This window comes from Xenopus tropicalis, chromosome 6, assembly GCF_000004195.4.
Source record: "Xenopus tropicalis strain Nigerian chromosome 6, UCB_Xtro_10.0, whole genome shotgun sequence".
NCBI lineage: Eukaryota > Metazoa > Chordata > Amphibia > Anura > Pipidae > Xenopus > Xenopus tropicalis.
Genome location: NC_030682.2, coordinates 134,314,074 through 134,328,234, shown reverse-complemented (window position 1 = coordinate 134,328,234; position 14,161 = coordinate 134,314,074). Strand labels below are relative to the sequence as shown.

The window sequence follows — 14,161 nt, the reverse complement described above, 5'->3', positions numbered from 1 at the left end:
TGATAATTCTCCTAAATGTGAAAAGCAAGACAGGTAGGAAAGCATTTTTGGGCGCTAAATTTGCCCAGGAGCAGTAACCCATAGCAACCAATAAGATGTTTGTTTTTAAACAGGTGACCAGTATATGCTTCCTTCTGATTGGTTGCTATGAGTTACTGCTCCTGAGCAAACTTAGTGCCTTTTATTGCATAACCCCATTTAAGTCCCTCCTCCCAATTGTATTCAAAGCAGAGGGAGCCCTGAGAAGGAAGCCCAGTTTTACTCCTATACATTTAGTAACATAGTAACATAGTAAGTTGGGTTGAAAAAAGACATACGTCCATCAAGTTCAACCATAATGCCTATACCTAACCTGCCTAACTACAAGTTGATCCAGAGGAAGGCAAAAAACCCCATCTGAAGCCTCTCTAATTTGCCTCAGAGGGGAAAAAATTCCTTCCTGACTCCAAGATGGCAATCGGACCAGTCCCTGTATCAACTTGTACTAAGAGCTATCTCCCATAACCCTGTATTCCCTCACTTGCTAAGAATCCATCCAGCCCCTTCTTAAAGCTATATAATGTATCAGCCAGTACGACTGATTCGGGGAGGGAATTCCACAACTTCACAGCTCTCACTGTAAAAAATCCTTTCCGAATATTTAAATGGAACCTCCCTTCTTCTAAACGGAGTGGGTGCCCTCGTGTCCGTTGGAAGGACCTACTGGTAAATAAAACATTAGAGAGGTTATTATATGATCCCCTTATATATTTATACATAGTTATCATGTCACCTCTTAAGCGCCTCTTCTCCAGTGTAAACAGCCCCAACTTGGCCAGTCTTTCTTCATAACTGAGACTTTCCATACCCTTTACCAGCTTAGTTGCCCTTCTCTGGACCCTCTCTAGCTCAATAATGTCCCGTTTGAGCACTGGAGACCAAAACTGAACAGCATATTCTAGATGGGGCCTTACCAGTGCTCTGTAAAGGGGAAGAATAACCCCCTCCTCCCGTGAATCTATACCCCTTTTAATACAGCTCAGAACCTTGTTTGCCCTTGCAGCTGCTGCCTGGCATTGCTTGCTACAGCCAAGTTTATTATCTACAAGGACTCCAAGATCCTTCTCCATTATGGATTTGCCTAGTGCAGTCCCATTAAGGTTATACGGGGCTTGCATATTTTTACATCCCAGGTGCATGACCTTACATTTATCCACATTAAATCTCATCTGCCACTTAGCTGCCCAGATTGCCAGTTGGTCAAGATCCTGCTGCAGGGATGTCACATCCTGGATAGAATTGACTGGTCTGCAGAGTTTTGTGTCATCTGCAAACACTGATACATTACTCATAATACCCTCCCCTAAGTCATTTATGAACAAATTAAACAAAAGTGGACCCAGTACAGAACCCTGAGGGACCCCACTGAGAACCTTACTCCAAGTAGAGAATGTGCCATTAACAACCACCCTCTGTACCCGATCCTGTAGCCAGTTTTCTATCCATGTGCAAACGACTTCACTAAGACCAATAGACCTTAGCTTAGAAAGCAGTCGTTTGTGGGGAACGGTATCAAATGCTTTGGCAAAATCCAAATAGATTATATCTACTGCATCCCCACTGTCCAGCTTCTTACTTACCTCATCATAAAAAGCAATTAAATTGGTCTGACATGACCTGTCCTTCATAAAGCCATGCTGATTACTGCTCATTTTCATGTACTACTACCTGTAGTGTGATCTGGGGCAGAGTAATTCTTTATTATGCCATGTCTGCCATCACTCCAGCCAACAGCACTGGGCTCTAGGGGACCAGGGTTGTCCTTTTGGAAATTTGCCACTGTGCAGGGGTCCCAAATCTTTTAGGCAGTGGTACATTGGGAGATTAGTTGCCCCGCGGACGACTAATCTCCCTGCAGTGCCATCCCACCATCTAGAATGTGTTATAAAAATCAACCCGTAATAAATAGTAAATAAATGACAGTCGTCGAATCACATGGTAATAATACCTAAGCATTAATGTGGCCCAGGTGTATAAACCCCAGGCCCGCCACTTGTGTATCCACAACCCAAAAGCGATATAAAGCAGTAAATTCTCACCAAAGTCGATAGGTGGTCCTGGTGCATAGAGCCCCGAACCCATAGCCCAAAGGAGCAAATCCAATACAAACGAAAAATGGCTTCAATCAGCACACCGGACAGCCATGGAACATCTAAAACTTCAGCTTTTGATCATATCATTTCCTTTAAACCCAACAAGCCTGACACGTTTCGTGCGCATGGGCACTTAATCATAGGCATACAATGAGGTAAAGACACATAGCCTAAATAGTCCATTAATTAATGACATCACCCAATTAAAAGAAAACCTGAAATGGACAGATTATATATGCAAACTCACTTGGAGGGAATATAAGAGTTGACAAATAAACAACATAACGGGTATTACAGTTAGCATAAAAATGCATCTCAAAGGACCTCTGTGTTGGTAGAGCGTTCTATATGGGCACACGTAATACATCTCTGTGCGCCACAAGGATATGTTCCTTTGGTTGTAAGCCAAGTGGACTTAACTATTTCTGATTTTAATATGGTTGGAGACAAGTAATTTCCCAATGTTGGGGCCCTCCGCGAAACAAACCTACACCCATTCTCCAGAATGGATGAGAGCTGAGGATCGTTATATAAGACCGATAAAAGATTCTGTATGATATTCTTAACTTTATAAAACTGCCTGCCCACAAAAGTGGGAGTGTTCAATTCCTTCTCCGCTCTGAGCCCCCTGCCCATTAATTCATTACTTATCAATTCCGACCTTTCTTTCAGAGGCTTGCCAAATATGACTGGCTATTTATTTGCCCCATATAGATTATCAGCCTGCAGGAGACTATATCATGCTATACGCCTGTGTATGTATGCCTTTAAAAAAACATATTCCTGCTTTTCTTTGGAGCAAAATCAGAAGGTGTGATGACCAAAATACATTCTGGGTTCCCACATGATGGGGGGTAGTAGCGGCTTATACCTTCAGCTGAACACAGACAGCCCTCCATGCCCTCCTTTTGCAGCTTCAGGAGGGGGTGTTCCAATCAGCAGACCCAGTGACTACAGTTCCCCATTGCAGGGTCTGTTGAGACTGATATTTTCACTGAACAATAGGCAGAAGAAAACGTGACACTGGCAACTGCCCTTGTGCAATTTACCACCTATGTAAATAAATTAGCCCTTAACCAAACCAATATATATGGCTTCTGGGGGGTTAGGCATAGCCTTAACAAACACCGAGCCTTTAAGGAAACATATGAATCCAATACTAAGAGATTTTCAAATTCATTACAAGCTGATTATTAAAGTGTAAAATAGAAATTCACCACAAAAAAACTCACCCACTTTCTATTTATTCCTATGGGTCTTTTAAAAGTGTATGGTGAATGGTCAAAGGGTGAATTTTAACCTTTACCTATTGATAAAAATTCTATAGGAATGAATAGAAAGTGGGTGAGTTTTTCTGTGGTGATTTTTTATTTCAGACTTTAATAAATATTCCCCTTTATATCTCTATAATAAGACAAAAGTGCTCATCAACCCTGTCAACTCTGCACATTGCTTGGGGGTGATCTTTTACTCTTCTCTCTCCTTCTGTGGCCATATTAACATCACTGTCAAAACCTGTCACATTTTCTTACGCCTTACTGCCAAAATCCGTCCCTTTCAACTGTAATAGCTAAGATGCATGCTCTCATCCTATCCCGACTAGACTACTGGAACCTGCTACTAACCGGCCTCCCCAACTCCCATCTCTCCCACTACAGTCTGTCTTAAATACTGCTGCCAGAATTCTCCACCGCTTATCAAGAAGAGTTCAGGTCCTTCCCCTAATCATTGCTTTCCATAAAAACAAAAATAACTTTCAAGCTCCTTCTTTTACCCTTCAACGCCCTTCATTCCTCTGTTCTTCACTACATCTCTTCCCTCATGTCTCCGTTCGTTCCTGGCTGAATCCTCCGCTCCTCTCAGAGCAACTGCTTGGTTGCACTCCCCACTACTGCTGCCGTTTCCCACCTTAAACCTTTCTGCCTTCCTGCCCCTTATATTTGGAATGCCCTCCCAGAATTCCTCTGGAGAGAATCCTCCTTCATTCTTTTTAGAACTAAACTCAGAGACTACAACTTCTGGGGAACTCACATAGCACCTGATCTGGGAACCCACTGTAACCTGAAGCACTAATATTCTCCTATTTGTGTCTGTAAGTTACTCTCCCATTTAGATTGTAAGCTTTACAGGCAGGGACATCTACCATCTTGTCTATTTGATTCTTTACTTATGGCAACTGTACCTTTTTTTTAATCATTGTATTTTATTGTGATGACTAATTTATTATTAATTAATTATTTATTTATATTAATTTATTTTTCTGCTGTACAGCTCTGCTTACATAAGTAGCACTTCATAAATAAAGATATACATACATACAACTGTCTTGGGGCATTTTTGCAGATTTATCTGATATTTGTAGATTTCTGACAATTTCCCTTCCCACAAGTGTCCACTAGATGGTACTGTGTGGCACTGCCTTTCAATTTTCCTGTAAGTATATAGTATGCAACAATGTCACTTTATAGTATAAGCTGCAGCCTGTTTTGCTCTAAGCAGACAGCTTCTGTGGTGCACTGGCCTAGGGTCACCAATTCAGTTCATTGGGGGTCTCCTAACACTTAGACACCTCCAGTGGTCTGTGAGGTGAGTGTTTTACTGACTAGGCTGGTAACATAATGGCGGGGGTGCAACTCTATTCGTGGGTAAAATCCAATACATGTTGCAAAAATTTGATATATGTCAAAATTAATAAATTAGCCTTTTAGTTTCTACTTATAGCTGTCCAACGTAAAATTGCATAAAATAAACACATGACTTTTATAAATAAGCACACAAGTTTTTCTGCTGATCAACCAAGTTTATTTTTCAAATATTAAAATAGAACATTTTGTTAGAAAGAAAATATATAGAGTATATATTTTTTTTATAAAGACATTTGAGACAATGTAAAATACATATTTAGAGAACTGTCATTTAATATTCATTTCTAATTTCTGTTTAGATAAATTTCTGTTTAGATTAAATATATATATATATTTTAAGAGGAAACACAGAAATCATATTTATGCACACATTTAGTAATGACTTCCCAAAGACACAATCGCACAATCATGGGGATTTACATTTTCAGTTATTTAATTTTAAACATGGAAACAATAGATGCTAACATTAAAGCTTGTATAAGACACGGGTGCGACAGATGGTCGCACAAAAGATCGAAAATCGCCACGTGTGTGGCCAGCTTTATGCATACAAGGAACCTATGTCTGTTGTGCAATTCAGTTCCTAGAGAGCAAAAATAAAATTCTTGCAGTGTAGACCTACTGAACCTTTAGGTTGAGTAGGTCTACACAAATACATGCACACATGCTATATACAGTCATGGCCCAAATTGTTGGCACCCCAGAAATTTTTCCTAAAAATCAAGTAAAACTCAATTTTTGGAGTTTTGTGTGACATTATGTCCAGTTTGTTTTTTTACCTCCCTTTTTTGTTCTGTTCCAATACACACAAAGAGAATAAACATGTGTATAGCAAAACATGTACTTTTCTGTGAGAAATACTTGATTTTCTGGAAACATTTCTGGGGTGCCAACAATTTGGGCCATGACTGTATATAGCATGTGTGCATGTATTTGTGGGATATTTATTAGAGTAGATTTTAATAAAGTAAATTCATCATTAATATCAGTCACATAATTGTTCATCTACTGTATTTATTTCTTTCATTTCCAGACGGCTGCTGGTCGATCCACTAGAAAAAAAAGGTACAATATGTAAGTTCTGGTTTTGTAACATATGCAGCTAATGCCGGACCAAAAGGTGCTTCTGAATCCTACACCATAGTGGTGTAAGACTAAGCAACTAATTAGCTAATAACTTTAATAAGATTAAAAAAAAAATTAGATTCCCCCTTGCTCCCCCCTCCCATAAGAATTGATAAAACTCACTCCCCCCACCCTTAGGAATGTGCAATCTAGTTACCAACGCTAGAGCTGCAGTACGGAAGCTAGGAAGACCAAGCTAAAATGGCAGCTACAATCTTAAACAAACAAAGAAAGCTTCTAGGGCTTTTTACTCAGGTATGGTAATGCTTTCTGCAGAATAAATATAGTGTTCTAGGTGGCTCTAATGTGGCGAATCTATTGGCATTAAAATGGCAAAATGACTTTCCTTCTTCCTATTTTGGGGATCTCCTGGGCATTCGCCTCCAATTCCAATTGACATATTTATTCTCATTGTTTAATTTATAATACCTGTACACCTGTTTGTGTTTATGCCTTGCAAAGCACTGTGTACATTTGTGTTGCTAGATAAATAAATACAATACAACAAACTGGGTTACTGTGATGCTTTAGTTACAAAAAACAGACAAATACATACCTCAAAGCTGGACCGTGAATAGATTCATCCCAAGTAGAGTGATTGCAAGCAGCACTATTGCTTGCATTAAGTCATTATTTGCAAATCCACTAGCTGTAGAGCTTGCGCTACCCGAAGTTCTACTGTCAAAAGATCTGGTCTGTCCATAGATATTGTTGAGCGTAAATTCCAGCGTGAAACCACTGCCTGTAACAAAGTACAAATATGTTTTATGTTGATGCTATGCATATAATGACCAGAGTGGATGATTTAACACCAGTACTACACCGTTTTCGGTGAAACAAGTTAACTTCTAAACTGTTTCATTTCAGTTCAGAAATAATTGCCTGAATCTTTTTCTCTCCATGTGATACCCATCAGGGAGTAAGGATTCGGATGGATGTTAGTGCACATCAGTGTTGCTGAGCTGTGCACTAACACCCTACAGGAACTGAATGCGTTTGACTGTTCCGAGAAGTCAAATACAATCTAACGAACGCTTTTTGATTAATATGTCTATCATTAGGAATTTCCTAACTTTCTGAATTCACTGACTGAATCCCCAATTTCGATCTTCTATAAATCAGCTTCTAAAATTTTCAAATGCGGCTAGAATAGATTTGACATTGTGAAAAATGTATTTATTCTCATTTGTAAAAATGACTGGGAAAACAACTTTGTACCTGGTAGTTTGAGAGTAAGATCAGTATAATTGGCCCAGCAGCCATTAAAAAGAATAGTAGTATTTCCGCCAAGCCCACTGTCCACATAAGCATTGTTACTCTTCTTCAGCCGTGCTGTTAGTGACAGAGAGCTGACACTTACAGAGACGCAGGCTCCCTAAAGAGATAAAAAATGATGAATTACATTAGTAGAGTCTGTTGAAATGACTGAAAACTTTGTACTATGTACTGGGTTACTAAACACGTTATTGTTGTCCACATAATAATCACTTAGGGGTGTCCATGATTACCAGTTTATACAAGAGAAGGAACAAGCAAATTTAGTAACACCTTTGTAAAAACTATGCAATTATGCAATATGAAAGTTCTGATATAAAAGCCCATTTTATAAAAGCTCTGTAATCTGTTTAGAAAAATGCCATAATATATATATATAAAAAAAAGAAGAAAAAAAAACAAAATTAGAGCTTATGGCATGATTTTGGAAATGTCATAGTTTGAAAAATATGAAAACAAGCAAAAGCTTAGGAACAAAATATATATATGTCATTGGTTTTTGCTCTAAGAAATAGTGCACCAATCTTACTTTAGAATCCAGAGCCATTACTGCTGGCTGTTGGGATAGGACTTGTCCTGGTGTCCCGGCCACTGGCTGCACAACAACAACGAGAGTAGATACACTGGCCAAGTAATTTCCAGTTGTGCTCTCAGTTCTGTCTACAGTCTGGTTTGCAAACTGGAAGATTGTGATAATAATGTATATTATTCGAGTACATACAGAAGTACATCAGCATGAAACACCGTTGACCTATTATCCAGAATTCGTGGGACCTGGGGTTTTTCTGGATAAAGGATCTTTCCATAATTTGGATCTCCATAACTTAAAGAGATACTGACACCAGAAATAAAATCTTTTTTACATCTGTCATAACATTGTCTTTGCATGCTATTTATAATTTTGCCATAAAAGTATTTGCCCAATGATTTTACATTACCTCTCTGATCCCCCATGTTCCTCTATGAGGGGGCGGCCATATTTGTGCAGCAGGAGGCCGTTAGCATTAGAAGCTATAACTAACAGGCTGAGAAGGGACAGTCAGGTTGGCAAAACAGTCAGGTTTTGGGATTTCAAGTAACAATTACTTACAAAAGCAGCTCTATTGGCAAAAAATGATCAACATGACCTATAGGCAACTTTTTATGTAGATTCATATTTTAAAAAGTTGTTTTTTCGTGTCAGTATCACTTTAAGTCTGCTAAAAATAATTTAAAGATTGAATAAACTCAATAGGCTTGTTTTGCCTCCAATAAGGATTAATTATATCTTAGTTGGGATCAACTACAAAGTCCTGTTTTATTATTACAGGGTAAAAGGAAATCATTTTGCTTATATGAGAGATGGTCTTTCCGTAATTTGGAACGTTCTGGATAACGGGTTTTCGGATAAAGGATCCCTTATCTGTAAAATATTAGTGAAAAGACCAGGGTTTGTTGGTGAGACTTATAGTTTCGCAACTTTTTAAACTTGTCATAGGGGGTCACCATCTTGGATATTGTCTGTGGCACTCCAAGATTAGTGGTTGTTGTCATGTTGGAGCAGTAAGGCTCCCCATAGAAAAGTCTGGTTGAAATCCACATTTGAGGGAAACCCTTCCCAGTAGGGGGTAATTCACAAATATCCCCTAACGACACAACCAGGACTGTGGAAGGTGACAACATAAACAACTTCATCAGACAATGCGTGACCAGCCCGTTGGGGCAGGAAGCTGGGGTCTTTTATCTGTTGATCAAAGAGAGGCAAAGTGTGGGCCTAGGAACAGCAGGGGGGACAGCATACAGAAAATATGGATTATAGAAATGGATCCATATCTCCGCTGCTTTAAGGTCCACATCCTCATAAATCACATAGGATTTATGAGGAGGCCCCAGGCTTCCCAATGATACCAAACAGGGGCGGCCTATACCCGCCAGTTAGGAGAAATGGGTTCTGGGGGACTGGGACATGAGACACCCCTCATGTTTGGTATCATTTTGATCGCCCACAAATGGGTTAAAACAATTCCCTACTTTCATAATAATATTGAGTACTGGCAAGTACCAATATTATATGAAAAGAAACTGGATTGAGAAGTACAGCTCTCTAAAGAGGGTGGGTGGGGACCACCCAAAGGGGTCATGTGACCAGTTCCTGGCCACTCCCTCCTCATGCATACGGTAATGAGGGAGGGGCCCAGTGGAGAATAAAAGCACGCATGCCCAAGTATTCTTTAGCTCATTCTGGAGGCCTCAACTTATGCATATAATGTTGGGGGATGGGCTCAGGACTTTCAACCTCTTGCCTCAGAGGGCACAGGATATTCGGTAACGTACTTAGGATTTCTCTGTGTTTTTATCCCCGTTTATTTTATTGACTGTTTTGCATGTATGTTTCTCTTTTGTAACATCTTTTTAAAACTGCACTGTTTACCCTGGTAATATTAAATATAAAATTTAATAAGTTTAGTCCTTTGGCTCTATTCCCACGTACCTTGTATGACTGCTCAGGCCTAGGTGTATTAACTATGTGGGTTGTGTGAATGTGTATTGGGTAGAGATTCTGTGTAGATGCTAATTAACTAGTGGGCTGCTAGCGGGGGGGTAGGTTTGACTGTAATTTTAACCCTGTGGCTGCTAGTGTGCTGTTAAATTAGTGAGAACTAACCCTAACTGCAGTAAGAAAGTTTGTGTGCGATATATTTCAGTAACTAGGTTTCTATCGCCTGTTAATGATAGATGGTGGCAGCGAATAGTTGTGTTTTTGGGGTGGTGGTTTGTTTGGGGGTGCTTGATGTTAGTCTAACCTGTATGAAAGGTGACTGCGTGTAACCCCTTGTTCACTGTCAGGCGCGTCTCGGAGTGGCGTCTTCCTGACAGTTGTATATACAGTATATAGTTTATGTATGTGATAGATTGGTAAGTATAGGTTGTGTGCTGGGTTTACTTGGAAGGGTTGAACTTAATGGACTCTGGTCTTTTTTCAACCCTATGTAACTATGTAACATGGTTGGCTTGTCTAGACCCCTCTCACCTCTTCATTATTGCATAGTCTCTAACTTTAAAAACTGTCCCTATCGCTAACCCCATGTGCAAGCAGGGTCCGTATTGGCGGTGGGACCTGAAGAATGTTTGCTTGAAGGGAAGATGTTGGCCAGGTACGCAGCTGCGCTTCTCTGCTCTTTTAGGTTGTGGTTAGCGATAGGGGCAGTTTTTAAAGTTAGAGACTATGCAATAAGGGAGAGGTGAGAGGGGTCTAGGCACGCCAGTTAAGAGGGCTTTTATAGCCAAGGGGTATAGTTCTCCTTTAACTGCACAATTAAAAATACAAACAGTGGCTGCTGGTTACTCATTCTACCCAAGCAGTACCTAATTCTGCTCAATTGCTCTCAATGCCACCCAATTCCATCTGATTTCAACAATCAGCCCATTAGCCCAGTGTCTGGAGATTCTGCCTAACTGCAGCTAAAATTGGCTCATTTTAGGTACGGTTAGGCAGGATCTCTAGATACTGGACTAATTGGGGTGATTATACATTGTTGAAATTACGTGGAACTGGGTGGTATTGAGCAGAATTGGCACTACTTGGGTAGAATGAGTAACCAGCAGCCACTACTGTTTGGCTGATGACAGATTCTATACCAGTTAATACTTTGCCAGGCTTATTACTTGCCATTACTTTATTACCTTAGACACCACTCTATACCCACATTTATACTACCCTTGTATATCATTTAATCCCTGTAGGGTATAATTGTTTCCACCATATACCAGTGTTTGGCTAAATATAGTTTTGGCACTAATTTGATTTGATATTCATAACACAAAAGCATACTTCTTATGTGATATGCCTTTGGCTTTCAGTATCTGTAAGACAATCCTGCCTTTACTGGGTGATTTTAACATAGTCATTTTTAATTGTGCAGTTAAGCACTTTTTTTCTCTTTCATTTTTAACAGGCCATTTTAATAAAAGTTACGTTAATTTAGATTTGAAGGAAGGGGAGGTGCAAATGTTTGGTCAAACTTTTTTCTTAAACTTTTATTTGATCTGGTTACTTCTGACCATTGTACACTTTCTTATGTCTCTCTTAGTAATGGTAGTGCTCCCCCTATATAAATTGATTTAACTGTTGGAATATATATCTGTATATTTACCTGGTTCCATGCTGGATCACCTGGAGATGGAATAGGATTAGAGATGGACAAGGAGCCGACAGTAACATTCAGGATAGAACTCAAACTGCCATTCACTGCAGCTGCGGCCAAGCTTTGACTTATGCTTTGAAAATCTGAGTAGTTCAGGGTATCTAAAGAGAAAACATCACACAGATGTTAATTTCTACTATAGAGAGCAAAGAGTATGAGGGAAACATTCAGACAGGCAGACAAAAGATTTAAACATTTATTCTTTACATGATAAGTTTTTAATTGCAAAGGACCCATTATCAAGTGTGAAGCAAATATTCATAAAACACCATTTAATGCATTTCATACTGGAAATAAAACCAGACAACCCACGGATTATTTGTGTAACAGAATTAATTACCATGAATTACATACAAGAATATAATATACGTGCCTGTTCCGTTAGTGCTGTTTGTTAGTTGACCAGGTCGATCTGCAATTTGCACAGACACGGTGAGCCCCCCAGCTGCCCTTTTCCTTCGTCGACTTCCTTCAGCGATTATTTTAGTAATGCGGATTTTTTGCACTGGGATCTTCAGGAAGAGTGCTAGGTTTGTAACAAGGTTGGCTCCATAGAACTGATCCTCTGTCATGGCGGGTAGGTTAAAGGAAACGATTATCAAAGGAGAGGTACGCACTACTACTGGAGTTGACCCTCTAACCAGGATATAGAGCATCTTGTAGTCATTATCAAAGTAGTTTTCTCCATCAACATTGGAACTGAGTTGAGGCGTGTATTGTCCTTTTTATCAAAAGAAAATAAGATATATTTTAATTTACCGTTTCAGTACGCTCTCGAAAGGAAAAACTTAAATTCAGTTACTGTTACTAGCTGTGGTACCCTGGCTTTGTCTCTGTTTTGTAAGGGGGGAGTTTAGCTAGAGGCAACAAATGAGAGTTTATTTGGTGCTTTACATAGAAAAAGTGCACACTTTGATTTACCTGTGTAGGAAGGTGCCTTAAATAATATGTCTCCATTGCTTTGTACATATCCATTAGTTGGAAGTACGTAGGAATTGTTAACATATACATCCAACCGCTGAGGATTTGAGTAAAATATACCAACACGGACAGCCTGTAAAATAGTTAAAGGAGAATGACACTAAATATTACAAGTGCCAAATAGACTGCATTCACCTTCCCTCCTAAAATGCCATGTCTGTTTGTACCAGTACCACTGTGAGAAAAGATACATCTTGTCATGTTGCTCTCCTTACAAAATTATTAGGTCGGTTCAGGAAAGTAACTGTATATATATATATATTTCTGAAAGAGATATTCCGCACTCACTGGACTTGCAAAAATGTGCAAAAAAGATTTTTATTGAATAGGTGACTAATATATAAAATATACTAATATGTATATAAAATCAGAAGTTTAAAGATGCACTCAGGAACTTTATAGTAAGTGAAAAAAAATCTACATTTATTGGTTAACATTTCTGTCTCCTCCTCTCCTCTTTCTCAAGACACAAAAAGTGTGCATGTGTATTTTGAGAGAGATCTCACAAAGAGGCTGAAATCTTTTACATTCTGATTTGGTATATTTCACACACACACACATATATATATATTTTTATTTTATTTTTTTAAAGCAAAACGCAAGACTTGTATTCCCATCACAATTGAACCACTTAGTCAAACAAAAAGTGCTGCAAAAATATTATGCTCTGGCATTAAATATTAATTCAGATACCCAGACTTACTTTTGAACTGTTGGTATTCAGTAGGATAAGGCGCAGACTCTGTGGGCTGGTGCTTGTGAAATAGATATCGAATGACTTATTGGTAGCCACTATAGCGTGGAACAGTGAGACTCTTTTTTGGCATGTATATCCAGCACACCAGCCATGGTCTTGGGGCCCTGTAATAGGTACATTGTAATTTACTAGCTAAAGTGGCTACACCATAGTAATCAGTATACTAATAGCTCATAGAAAAATAGATATAACTGAAAATAAACTACTTACCATTGATAAGGTCAACGTAACCACCACCCAACACAGCAACTGGTGACAGTCTCCTTGTCTCTGTATCACTATCAAGACTCTCAATAACAAGCATCTCATAATTTAATCCAAAGCATTTATAGGCCTCCCAGGCAGACATATAGACACAGGATGAGTCCCTTATTATCCCTTAAACAGAAATGAAGGGGAACAAAACATTACAATAAAAGAACACAAATTGAGATAAAATGAACCTTTAATCTTCATTCTTCATGTATAAAAAAGTATTCCCTGCACCAGAACTGCCTGAACTGGGAAACTATTCCCCACAAACAATGGAGGTCTCTATAAAAATATATTGCATAAACAAGCTCATATGTAAAACCCTGCATCATAATAAACCATTTTCATAAAAATATACTTTTTTAGTAGTATGTGCTATTGGGTAATCCTAAATAGAAAATTTCCATTTTAAGAATTAAGGGCCGCCCCCTGGGATCATAGGATTCATAGTGCACACAAACAAGCCAAGGCACACATACATGCTAGGCCCCATCAGCCAATTAATGGACTGAGTCCTGCCTTTTGCTCCCACACTACTTCCTGTTAGTTAGAGATCTCTGAGGGAGCACACCATCACTAAATGGCGGCTAGAAAAGGATGTAAAAAGGCAATAGTTACTGATATATATACTCCAGTTTGGCAAGATTCTTAACAGGCCACTTAAAATGATACAAACTATCTGTTGGTTAAAGGGACACTAAACCAACCGTAAAGCTGTCCTACTGCACCCCCTAGTTCTCTATTGAAGTTGATGAAAAACTCAATTACACATGGAAACCAATTCACCAGTAAGAATCTGCTGACTGAAAA

General features: G+C 39.0%; 1 protein-coding gene across 1 annotated transcript in view; it reads right to left on the bottom strand.

Annotated features, from left to right (window-relative positions):
- Positions 1-6,444: 6,444 nt before the first annotated feature.
- Positions 6,445-14,161, bottom strand: part of LOC100486915 (fibrocystin-L) — a 92,325-nt gene continuing 84,608 nt past the window's right edge. The window contains exons 71-78 of the mRNA XM_031904604.1: positions 13,310-13,477; positions 13,046-13,203; positions 12,283-12,415; positions 11,702-12,082; positions 11,311-11,462; positions 7,707-7,856; positions 7,121-7,277; positions 6,445-6,644 (exon numbers count right to left, since the gene is read on the bottom strand). Coding sequence (XP_031760464.1) covers positions 6,460-6,644; positions 7,121-7,277; positions 7,707-7,856; positions 11,311-11,462; positions 11,702-12,082; positions 12,283-12,415; positions 13,046-13,203; positions 13,310-13,477 — 1,484 coding nt within the window. The 3' untranslated portion in view covers positions 6,445-6,459. The remainder of the gene's footprint in view (positions 6,645-7,120; positions 7,278-7,706; positions 7,857-11,310; positions 11,463-11,701; positions 12,083-12,282; positions 12,416-13,045; positions 13,204-13,309; positions 13,478-14,161) is intronic.